Genomic DNA, 12800 nt, shown 5'->3' with positions numbered 1-12800 from the left:
TTGCATGTTTGAGCAATTTCAGAGTGAAGAATTTGGCAGAAATCTTCAATTTCTTAATCTTTGGATTTAGTGATTGAGATCAAATTTGAATAATAATCTTTTTTCTTCTTTTTATTTTTTTTGTTAGAACAGCTCAGCAAAGTAAAATTCTGGTTTATCGTTGGACAACATTGTTTCACACATACATCAAACAGGCCAAAACAAACAAACAAACAAACAGCAACTTCATAGACAAAAAATAAGGAACAGAAACTTTATCTTTGGCCTTTATTAACCATCTCATACAAACTAACCACTTATAGTACAGCTGAGTACATACACAAAAAACAGTTACTGGAATGTTCGGAATTAGATTGTAATTTTTTTTTGTTTTGTTTTTACTTTTGCTTACAAGGTTTTTTTTCTTCTTCTTCTTTGCGATTATAATGGTCACACCACAAACAAAGTCAGAATTAGGATACAGAACACTCCAAAGTCTGGTTTGGTCATCCGAGATCATTAAAAATGGCTGACCCCTAACAATATGTACAAAACTGTAAAATGTAAATAAAAAATACAAACACATTTTTCTTTTTAAAGTACTTTTAAGAAAAAGGGCAGGGCCTTGGAAGTTTTGGTTCTTTTTTTCTCCCCGGTTGCAAATTTACGTTGTGGTTTTGGTTGGGTGGTGATGAGTGCGTGTCATTTGCGGGTGAGCCTGCCCAAAGTGGGCGGGTGGGACTCTCTGCTCAAAAGTGACCACAGTCCTCTGCTTCTTGGTGTCAACGTTATCATCCTCATCTTCTTTAGCTGCCCGTTTGCCCGTAGCTGCCTCGGCCTCCTCATCTTCATCTTCATTTTCTTGTTCACCATCACCTTCTTCCTCTTCCTCCTCTACCTCACTGTCAGCCTCCTGTTCCCTGTTTTCCTCGTTAGCGTTCCCATTAGCGGGTACGTCTCTTCCGTTTTCTGTTTCTTCCACAACCTCCTTCTTCTCCTTTAAGTCCTTGGTGGCGATCTTGGGACTGGTGTCCACAGCCCGTCTGACATGGTGGGGCACGCCGGTGATCGGATACAAAGGGTGACAAAGAGAGTTCGAGTTCAGGGACTCTGTGAGAGAGCAGCTGGAGAGGTGGCTGCTGGAAACCTGGGAAAAATGCAAAGATGGCTTTTCAGAGCAGCCAAGGGGGGGCTTGAGTAACAATCTTTTGCATTAGTAGGGTCTTCTTTGTTAGGTGTAATATATTATTTTATCATTGACAGCATTGTACTTCAGGATAAAAATAGAATTGGTCTTTTTAATAATGAATGTGATGCTATTCCCATTTAATTTGTTGTTCCTGGTGTCTTACTTATCTGTTGTTGTTAAGTGTCTGAATCAGTTCCAACACACAGGGACCCTATGTCCAACAGAAGGAAACACCACTCAGTCCTGCACATCCTCACAATTGCTGTCACACTTGAACCCATTTTTGCTGCCAATGTAGCAATCCATATTTTTGGGGTCTCTGTTTTGTCCTCTATTGCTCCACGTTACTAAATATGATGTTCTTCTCCAGGGACTTATCCCTCCTGATAATGTGTCCAAAGTATGAGAGACTTCTAAGGAGCATTCTGGTTGTACTTTATCCAACACAGATTTATTTGTACTTATGGAATTCCATGGTACCTTTAATATTCTTCTCTAATATGATAATTTAAATGTATGAAATCTTGTTGTTATTAAGTGCTGTCGCATCAGTACCAACTCACAGCCACCCTGTTTAGAATTTCCAAGGAGCGGCAGGTAAGCTTGAATCACTGACTTTGTGGTTCAAAGTGACCTTGTAGTCCAGTGCATTAACCCACAGTGCCATACCAGGACTCCTAGAGTCTTCCTTGTTCATTTTCCAACTTTCACAAGCATATGAGACGATTGAAAATATCATGGCTTGGGTCAGGTGTGCTCCGTACTCAAACTGATATTTTTGTTATTGAACGTTTTAAAGATGTCTGTTGTAGCAGATGTGCCTAATACAATACTTGATTTGATTTCTTATTTTTTAATGTTTTATTGCGAATTATGTAATAGTTTACATGGGAGAACATTGACTTCACATTCATCCTATCGTATTTCGTTTTATTGCCATAGTTACAATCCCCTCCATGCATCATCAACTAACCAAAGGGTATACCCTGCAAGCCTACCCCATGGTCGTCAGCACACAGCCTCTCTTCCCATTCTAGGACTAGAGACCCCAGCCACTCCATCTCTCCACATCATTGTCTCTGCCTCCATCTCTGGCATCACTGTTTCTCTTGGTAAGTTCTCACACTCTTATCCCTTGATGGTCCCAGGGACCTCCACTCCTGGACTGCAAAGTCAACCAATACCCTCCTTTTGCTACAAAATGTCTACCTTTACATTTCCAACCCTCACAGTCAGTCCTGATAGCAATTATTCACTATTGTGCTACATGAGTGCTATTCCCATCTCCTTTCATCAGCCCCACCCAGACAGATTGGAAACTACTCAGTGGAGATTCTACCTTCCTCCGCATCCTGTGGATCTAGACTCCCTCTTGAAAGCTTGCAAGCCTGTCACTTCTTGCCTTTGTAGTTCACCATTTTGGGTAGCCAATGTCCAAGTTGCCCATCACTGTCTACCATGTGTACCGAGGGGTGGGGATGATCCTCGTAAAGATTTGTTCTCTCTTTTTGAGCTACTGCATCCATAGGTGTAGGTCAAGTTCATCAAATTGTATCAAATTACTCTTATTTTCCCTCTTCTTCTTCTAGTTGAGTTCTGATCATCAAGCCATTGAAGCCATGTCAAATGGGTATTATTTGCAAGTGTGGGTGTTCTTGTGCATATACCCTCACTTCTTATCCGCTGGACACTTCACTCTTCACTCTAGTCCTCTGTGACTATGTTACTGACTCTAGGCCCAGGAGTCCCCAGGTCTTGCCATACTGCTGGTCAACCAGGTCTCCAACTGAGTTCAAAGGTGTCTATTGAACATGGTAGGGCTTAGCTTGCAGCTTCATTGATGTTTTTCCCTCATTTCCTCTTATCGGTGACCAACATGGTCACCAGACAGAGCACATGTCTGCCATGTATTCCCATTAAGTCTTAGTCTTCGAAGGGGGTTTGCCCTGAGGGGACCCGACCACTTGACTTGATGTCTCTTGGGTGAACAACTTGCTTGTTTTTGTAGTAGGCAGTTGGACTGCCATTGTTGTTTTGTATTTTTCCTGTCAGTCTTTCTTTCAAGAAGTATCTTCTGTTCTTCTAGCCACTCCAGGCTGGTCTGCTTGTCCTTTCAAGTGGAAATTTCTCACCTCAGAAGATTTTGGATGCGGTTTAGGATTCCACCTATGGTCTTATGCACAGAGGCTCCACAGGAAGCCTTCTTCACTGGGCACATTGTAGCTACATTTTAGGTATTCCAATAAGTTTTAGGCAGAAGACAGACTTACAAGCTTTCTATGGGTATATTTATGGCCACTCCTTTCTCTGCCCCTCAAGTGTCCACCTTATAATGTTATGCAAGAGTAACCAAGATTCAAAAGACAGCCAAGCATCTTATCATTGTTTTCCCCCTTTGCCCATTCCAACCATGCCTCAATCCTTGTATCCCAGAGCCCTGTTATTCCAAGGTTGTGCATAATCATTATTTACCTGTGTCCCACTTAGTCCATGCAAACCTGCCTAATTGTTCTCCCATCCATTTTGTTCTTTCATTCCCCTCCCCCTTTGGTTTGATTTCTTGACTGTTGCTTCCTTGAATATTCATAGTGGATCCAAGAAAAGTTAAATCTTTGACAAATTCAGTCTTTTCTCCATTTATCATGAAGCTATTTATTGGTCCAGTTGTGAGGATTTTTGTTCTTTTTACACTGAGGTACAACCCACACTGAAGGTTGTAGTCTTTGATCTTCATCAGTAAGTACTATAAATCCTCTTTCAACAAGCAAGGTTGTATTGTCTGCATATTGCATGTTGTTAATGAGCCTTTCTCCACTACTGATGCATGTTGTTTTTCATATAATATAGCTCCTCATATTATTTACTCAGCATACAGATTAATACATATGGTGAAGAAAAAAAAAATAAAACCCTGGTGCACACCTTTCCTAATTTTAAACCATTCAATATCCCCTGTTTTGTTCAAACAACTGCCTATTGGTATATATACTAGTTCCTCATGAGCATGATTGAGTGTTCTAGAATACTGCCCAGTGCTGTCCATAACTTGTCATGATCCACACTGTCAAAATAATTTGCATAATCAATAAAGAATAGATAAGGAACTTTTTAAAGTATTGAAGAGCAGAGATGTCAGCTTGAGGACTAAGGTCCCAGGCCATTGTGTTTTCAATAGCCTCATATGGATGCGAAAGCTGGACAGTGAATAAGGAGGATCGTAGAAGAATTGATGCCTTTGAGTTGTGGTGTTGGAGGAGAATACTGAGGGTGCCATGGACTGCCAAAAGAACCAATAGATCTGTTTTGGAAGAAGTGCAGCCAGAGTGCTCCTTGGAGGCCAGGATGGCTAAGCTTCGTCTCTCCTACTTTGGACATGTAGTCCGGAGGAAACAATCGTTGGAGAAGGATGTCATGCTGGGTAGGGTGGAGGGTCAGAGAAAAAGAGGAAGACCCCCAACGAGATGGATCGGCCAGGTGGCATCATTGATGGACTCGGGGGTGGCAGTGGTGGTGAGGTTGGCCCAGGATCGAGCATTGTTTCGTTCTGCTGTGCATGGGGTCGCTATGAGTCGGTTCCATCTCGATGGCACCTGACAACAACAACAAGCATCTTTCTGGCATTATCTGCTTTCAGCCAAAATCCCTGTGATATCAGTATTTATATCCCTCATTCTATGTCCTTATCTGAATCTGACTTAACCTCTGGCAATACCCTGTCAATGTAGTGTTGTAGCCATTTTTTAATTACCTTCAGCAAAATTTTACTTCGATGTGATATTTTAATATTGTCCTATGATTTCCAATTCTGTTTGTTTACCTCTTTTTGGAATAGTCACAAATCTGAATCTCTTCCTATCGATTGGCCAGGTAACTCTTCCAGATTTCTTGGCATAGATGAGTGAGTGCCTCCAGTGCTACATCAGTTATCAAAAGATTTCAATCTGTATTCCATCAATTCCCAGATCCCTTTCTTTGCCAATGCGTTCAATGTACATTGGACTTCTTCCTTCAGTACCACAGACTCTTGATTGTATGCTAAACTCTTGAAATAGTTAAACACCGACAATTAGTTTTTGGTATGGTGACTCTGTGTAGTCCTTCCATCTTCTTTTCTTGCTTTCTCTATCATTCAATATTTTACACAAAGAATCCTTCAGTGTTTGTAATTCAAGGCTTGAATATTTTTCTCAGTTCTTTGACCTTGAGAAATGCTGAACGTGTTCTTCCCTTTTGGTTTTCTATTTACAGATCTTTGCATATTTTATTATAATATTTTACTTTGTCCTCTTGACCATCCCTTTTAGATTTTATCTTCAACCCTTTTATCTTCTTATTTCTTCCATTTGCTTTAGCAGCTAGTTCTGGAGAGCATGTTTCAGATTATCTTCTTATATCCATTTGGTTTTTTCTTTCTTCATTGTCTTCTTAATGACCATTTGCTTTATTCCTGTATTTTCTTATTGATATTATTCCACAATATTTCTGGGTTTTAGTCATTTGTATCTAATGCATCAGATCTATTCTTGAGATGATCTCTAAATTCAGGTCGAATATGTTCATGATCATATTTTGACTTTCATGGACTTATTTTAATTTTCTTCAGCTTCAGTCTGAACTTGAGCAATTGATGGTCTGTTCTATAATCTGCTCCTGGTCTTGTTTTTGTTAATGCTATGGAGCTTTTCTACTGTCTCTGTCCACATATTCAGTCAATTTGATTTCTTTGTATTCCATCTGGTGAAGTGCATGTGCATAACCATCTTATATTAAAAAAAAAAAAAGAAGATATTTGCAATGAAGTTGTCATTGGCCTTGCAAAATTGTATTGTACATTATCCAGCTTCATTTCTATTACCAAGGCCATATTTCCCAACTACTGATCTTTCCTCTTTATTTCCAACCTTTGCATTCCAATCACCAATAATTATCCACAGATCTTGATTGCATGTTTTATCAATTTCCAACTGAAGAAGTTGTTGTTGTTGTTAATATTAAGTGCAATTCAGTCATTTATGACTCAGCAACTCTGTAGAGGGTTTCTAAGGAGTAGCTGGTTAGTTTGAACTTCTGATCTCATGGTTCAAACTAACCTTGAGGTATAGTTCTTATCCTATGGTGCCACACCAGGACTCCTGGAGGTAGAAGTTGGTAGAATTCTTCAACTGATACAGACTGGTAGAATTCTCTAATTTCATCATAACTGGCTTTAGTGCTTAGTAGGTAAACTTGAATAATAGTTGTATTCACTAGTCTTCCTTTTAGACATATGGATATTATCCTATTACAGTCAGCATTATATTTCATAATAGATCTTGAAATTCTCTTTTGATGATGATGAGACAGCATTCTACCTCAATTTGCCATTCACAGCACAGTAAACTATGTAATTCTCAGATTCAGAATGTCCAATGCCAATCCATATCCTAATGCCTAGGATATTGATGTTTATACATTTGGTTTTATGGCAACTTCCAATTTTCCTATATTCATACATTATACATTCCATGTTCTAATTATTAATTAATGTTTCCAAATGTTTATCCTTATTTTGAGTTGTGCTCCATCAGCAAATGAGGTCCCAAAAGCTTTACTCGATTCACGTCATTATGGTCAACTCTGTTTTGTGACGGTAGCTCTTCTCCAGAAGCATTTTGAATGCCTTCCAATCTTACAGGCTTGTCTTCTGGCAGTACATCTGACAATGTTCTCTTGCTATTCACCCTGCTTGAATATTCAATATTCTGGTGCTATCTGACAGTATTTCACTGCTATTCATAAGGATTTCAGTGATTAATTATTCAGAAGTATTCGGCCTCTCCTTCTTCCATGTCAGTCTTAATTGGGAAGCTCAGTTGAAATTTATTCACCATGGGTGACCCTGTCGGCATTTATAATACCAGTGAAATAGTTTCCACCAACAAAGCAACTCACAAGCCACCACAGTATGAACAACCTGACAGGTGATTTAGTTATCTAGTGCTGCTCTAACAGGCCTAACACAAGTGTTAGTTATTAATTCTCTCACAATTTAGAAAGCTAAAAGTCTGAATTCAGAGCACTGGCTCTGGGGAAAGATCCTTGTCTCATTTCAGCATCTGTAGGCCCAGCATGCTTTAGAGATTTCCATGTGTCTTAGCATCAATCTTTCCCTGTATCTACAGTTTTACAAGGAGCTCTGGTAGTGAAGTGATTTTGAGTCAGGTTGCTAACCTCAAGGTTAGCAGCTCGAAACTACCAGCTGTTCTGAAGGAGAAAGATGAGGCTTTCTGCTCCCATAAAGATTTACAGCCTTGGAAACTCTATGCAGGCTTGCTATGAGTCAAAACTAACTATGACACATCACTACCATCCCGAGGAGCTTTACAGTACAGGGACCTCAGGCCAAGGAATACACTCCACATCCAGATCTTTCTTGTTGTTAGTAGGTACCTGTTTCTTTGATAACTTCACTCCTCTTTTACATTTCAAAAAACATTGGCTCAAGATACAAGTTAATCCTGTATATTACATTAGTCTTCACTGGCATCATTTTTGGGTTTTCTTAGGTGCCATTAAATTAGTTCTGACTCATAGAGAGCCTACTGACAAGAGAACACTGCCTAGTCCTACAACAATCTCACAATCATTGCTACACTTATGCCCATTGTTGCTATTATTGTACGAATTCATCTATTTGGTGGTCTTCCTCTTTTTTGCTGACCCTCCACTTTAACAAGTATGATGTCCTTCTCCAGGGAATGGTCCCTACTGATAAAATTTCGGAAGTATGAGAGTTAGAGTTTGGCCATCCTGGTTTCATAGAAGCATTCTGGTTGTACTTTTTCAACAGATTTTTTGTTCTTCTGGCAGTCCATAATATTTTCAGTATTCCTCTTCAACACCATAACTCAAATACATCAATTATTCTAGGGTCTTCTTTATGCATTGTCCAACTTTCACATGCATATAAGACTTTTGAAAATACTATGACTTAGGTCAGGTATACCTTAGTTCTCAAAGTAACCTCTTTCTTTGCTCTTGAACATTTGAAAAAGGTTTTGTACAGCAGATTTGTCTCATGCAATAAGTTGTTTGATTTCTTGACTAATGCTTCCATGAGTGTTGATTGTGAATTCAAGCAGAATTCAAGCCAAGAAAAATAGTTGTCACAGCTTCTTCAATCTTTTCTTCAATTATAAGGATATTAATTTGTACAGTTGTGAGAACTTTTGCTTTCTTTACATTGAGGTGCAATCCATACCGAAGGCTATAGTTTTAGATCTTCATTAGTAAGTATTTTAAGTTCTCTTCACTTTCAGCAGCAAGGTTTTATCATCTGCATATTGCAGCTTGTTCATGAGTCTACCTCCAACCCTGATGCCATGTTTTTCTTTGTATTATTCAGCTTCTCGGATTATTTGCTCAGCATACAGACTGAATAAGTATGGTAAAAGAATACAGCCCTTGTGCACACCTTTCCTGATTTTTTGCCATTTAGTATCTCCTTGCTCTGTTCATGACTGTCTCTTAGTCTATGGACAGGTTTGTAATGGGCACAATATTCTGGAATACCCACTCTTGGCAATGCTATCCATAGCTTGTTATGATTCACACTGTTGAAAGCCTATGCATAGTCAGCCAATGAAAATCTTTCTGGTATTCTCTGCTTTCAGCCAAGATTCATCTGATGTCAGCAACGATATCCCTAGTTGCACATCCTCCTCTGAAACGTAATGACTTGAGTTTCTTCCGATTCCCTGTTGATGTACTGTTGCAGTCATTTTTAAACTATCTTCAGCAATGTTTTGTTTGCATGTGATATTAAAGATATTATTCAATGATTTTCACATTCTGTTGGTCTACCTCTCTTTGAAATGGGCACAAATATTGATATGTTCCAATCAGTTTGCCAGGAACCTTTCTTCCAAATTTCATTTCATAGACGAGTGAGCGCTTCCAGTGCTGCATCAGTTTGTTGGAAGATTTTAATTTGTGTTCTTTCAATTGTTGGAGCTTTATCTATTTATTTTTTCCTATGTTTTCTGTGCAGCTTGGACTTCTACCTGAGTACTTTCAGTTCTTGATAATATGACACTTTTTGGCATGGTGTAGCATGGACCATTTCAATTTCGTACAGTGACACTGTGTATACCTTCCATCTTCTTTGGATGCTTTCTGCATCATTCAATATTTTGCCCGTGGAATCCTTTTCAACGTTGTGAGTGAAAGTATGACTTTTTCTTTGGCTCTTTGAGCTTGGTATATGTTGACTGTGTTCCTCCCTTTTGGTTTTCTATTAACATCATAGAAATGAGAATTTATAACTAATTGGATAATTACTTCAGATCAGAGCTGATCACATATCTCATCATGGAGGTGAGCACTACATATTAATAGTTAAACCACTGTGAATTCTGACACAGCCAAGTTGACACAAAACCTTAACTATGACACCTGGCATAGTAAACATGTTAATTGTCATTGAATCTGTGAGTGTTCAATTCAAAATGATCAATACCAATCCATTTCAATTCATTCTTCCTAGGATAACAATTTAAGTGCTCCATTTCATTTTTTTTATCACTTACAATTTTTTTATACTCATACTTTTTACACTGCATGTTTTAGTTATTAGTGGATGTCACACCTGTTTCCCCTAATTTTGAGTCTCATCATATCGGGAAATAAAAATTGTGAAAGCTTTCCTCCATCAATGTCATTAAAGCAGACTCTACTTAGAAGGAGAAGCACTTCCCTAGTCATATTTTGTGTGCCTTACAACCTGAGGGGCTCATTATCTGGCACTATATCAAATAGTATTTCTCTACTGCTATTCATTATATTTTCAGTTGTTTGTTTTTCATAATTAGACAACTTCTTTCGTCTTCTTAGAATGCTTTAGCTTTCAAGCTCTACTGAAACTTGTTCACAGTGAATGAACCTGCTTGTATTTTAAGTATTGCTTTCATAGCTTCCAGCATTACAGCCACATGTAAGACACTGCAATATGACAAACTGAAAAGAAGTGGTTGATTTTGCATGTTTGTCAAGTGGGTTTCAACTCATACTGACTCTGTATAGGGTTTCCAAGGAGTGGCTGGTGAGCTTCAACCGCTGATTTTATTATTCAAACCCACTTTGCAGTCCAGCTCATTAACCTGAGTGGCACACCAGCCCATATAAACTTTCAGTATTGCAACTCAGTGCCTGGGGAATTTTGTTTTTCAATTATTTCAGCTGGAGAAAGACTGAGTACATTCTTCAGTTTTGGTTTTCTAACTCTAGGTCTTTGTACATTTCATTATAATACTTTACTTTGTTTTCCTGAGTCACTCTTTTTTAATCTTTTCAACTCTGTTACCTCATGATTTCTTCTATTTGCTTTAGTTAGTCTATGCCGAGCTGCAAATTTCAGAGTCTTTTCAACATCCATTTTAGGCTTCTCTTCTTTCAGTTCTATTTAATGACTGCTCTCTTCATGTGCGATGTCCTTGATATCATCCAACAATTTATCTAGTTTTTGCACATTAGTGTTCGATGCATCAAATCTCTGAAGATATTTTCTAAGTACAGGTGGGCTATATTCAAGGTTGTAATTTGGCTCTTGTGGACTTGTGTTTTTTGGGGGTTTTTTTTGGCTTCAACTTGAGCTCACTTAAGAGCTATTGGTTTGTGTTCCATAGTTGTCTCCTGGCCTTTTTCTGATTGATATTTTGCTTCTCCATTATTGCTTTCCACAGATGTTGTCACTTAGATACTTGAGCATTTCATCATTTTATGTCCAGGTATATGATCAACATATATGTTGTTGATAAGAGATATTATCAATAAATATAGTGTTAGTCTTGTAAAATTGTATCATGTGATCTTCAGTGTCTTTTCTATCACCAAGATCATATTTTCCAACTATTAATCCCTCTTATTTTTATTTTTTGCATTCCAATTACCATGAATTATCAATGCATACTGACTGTATGTTTGATAAATGTTAGACAGCAGAAATTGGTAAAAAATCTTCAATTTCTTCATCTCTTATATTAGTGTTTGGTGTATAAAACTGGTCTCCATTTAAGCTTATGGATATTATCCTACCACTGAAAGTGGTATACTTCAGGATAAATTTTGAAATCATCTTTTTGACAATGACTGTCATGCCATTTCACTTGAATTTGTCATTCCCAGAATAGAAAATTATCTGATTTTATGATGCAAAACGGCCAGTATCAGTCCATTTCATCTTAGTAATGTATAGAATATTCATGTTCAAACATTCTATTCTGTTCTTGACAGTGTCCAGTTTTCCTAGGTTCATACTTCATAATTCCACATTTCAATTACAAATGGATGTTTGAAGCTATGTATTTTTTTGTCATTTAAAGTCATGCTACATCAGCAAATGAAAATTTTGAAATCCTTGCTCCATCTAAGCCATTAAAGTTTTCTACATAGAGGCAGCTCTTCTCCAATTATATTTTGAGTGCTTTCCAACTTGAGGGACTCATCTTCTGGCACTACATCAAACAATGTTCTATTGCTATTCATAGGATTTTAAATGGCCATTTTTTTTTTTTTTCAGAAGTTGATTACAAGGTTCTTTTTCCAAGTCTATTAGTGTGGAACCTCAGCTGATACCTGTCCTCTATTGGTGACCCTGATGATATTTGAAATAGTAGTGACATCTGTTGTTGTTAATTGTTAAATGCCATCAGGTTGGCTTCAACTCATAGTGAGCCTGTATAGAGTTTCCGAGCAGAAGCTGATGAGCTTGAACCACTGACTTGCAGTTCAAACTGACCTTGCAGTCCAGTGCATTGACCCATACCAGTGATGTAGCTTCCATTGTCACAGTCAGTATAGTACAGCAAGCTGACAAATGAGGGGTGGAAACTGGTAGACCAATGATAATTATTTGAAAGGATGAAATGGAACAGCCACTTGTATTAGTAATTACTAAGTATGACTTTGTGTATTTTACAATTAGTTTCATTTTGGCATTTTGTCAGAATTATTTTCAAGGATTTTATGTGGCTACTCATAATATCTGAAAAAAAAAACACAATAAATCTCATTAATTTAATGAATCTGCTTATCTTTATAGTGAGAATAAGCTATAATTATGCTTGAAAATTGCCATTCTCTTTCCAGTTATTATTGTAAACAACTTAGTATTCATGCATAGTCAATAAACATTGACAGAGACCTGGGAATAATCAGAAGAAAAAGCATATGCTTGCTGCTTCAGAATAACTTGGTCTATTACTAGACACATATCTATGAGCAAGTAATTGCGCCCTACAGAGCTAAGAACAATTTGATGTGGAAGCCCAAGGAGGAGGAAAACCTCTGTCTGGGTCAGAGTATAGGAGGAGTTTTATTTTCTGAATGAAAATTACAAAAGAAGAAAGAAAGAAGAAAATAAGGAAAGGAGAAAAATAAAGAAGGAGAGAGGAAGGGAAGGAACGAAAACATATTTGTAGTTATGTTTACGGATTGGATATTACTATAGAGGCTTCGTAAACATTGTCTTGATTAATCTGTCTTTCAGGTGTTTTTTGTTTGTTTGTTTGTTAACTGCCATCAAGTTGGTTCTGACTAATAGCAACCCTGTATAGGGTTTCTGAGGAGTGGCTGCCTATTATTATTTCATCACAAT

General features: G+C 37.8%; 1 protein-coding gene and 1 pseudogene across 1 annotated transcript; one reads left to right on the top strand and one right to left on the bottom strand.

The window, feature by feature from the left end:
• LOC102830290 overlaps positions 1-242 on the top strand; it is a 92164-nt pseudogene extending 91922 nt beyond the window's left edge.
• A 401-nt stretch (positions 243-643) lies between these two features.
• Positions 644-10580, bottom strand: LOC102829908 (prothymosin alpha-like). The gene is made up of 2 exons (XM_006835780.1): positions 10509-10580; positions 644-1126 (listed from the first exon to the last, which is right to left on the bottom strand). Exons 1-2 carry the CDS (start codon positions 10578-10580, stop codon positions 644-646), a joined length of 555 nt encoding a protein of 184 aa, XP_006835843.1.
• Positions 10581-12800: the final 2220 nt, after the last annotated feature.

This window comes from Chrysochloris asiatica, unplaced genomic scaffold (genome assembly GCF_000296735.1).
Source record: "Chrysochloris asiatica unplaced genomic scaffold, ChrAsi1.0 scaffold00019, whole genome shotgun sequence".
Classification (NCBI taxonomy): Eukaryota; Metazoa; Chordata; class Mammalia; order Afrosoricida; family Chrysochloridae; genus Chrysochloris; species Chrysochloris asiatica.
This window is presented reverse-complemented; position numbering and strand designations above follow the sequence as displayed.

Excerpts from the sequence above, each read along its gene's own strand:
- LOC102829908 (XM_006835780.1), bottom strand. The coding sequence starts at position 10,580 with ATGGATGTTGAAAAGACTCTGAAATTTGCAGCTCGGCATAGACTAACT. Across the intron at positions 1,127-10,508 it reads CAAATAGAAGAAATCATGAG|GTTTCCAGCAGCCACCTCTC; the intron begins GTAACAGAGTTG and ends CATTTTTCCCAG.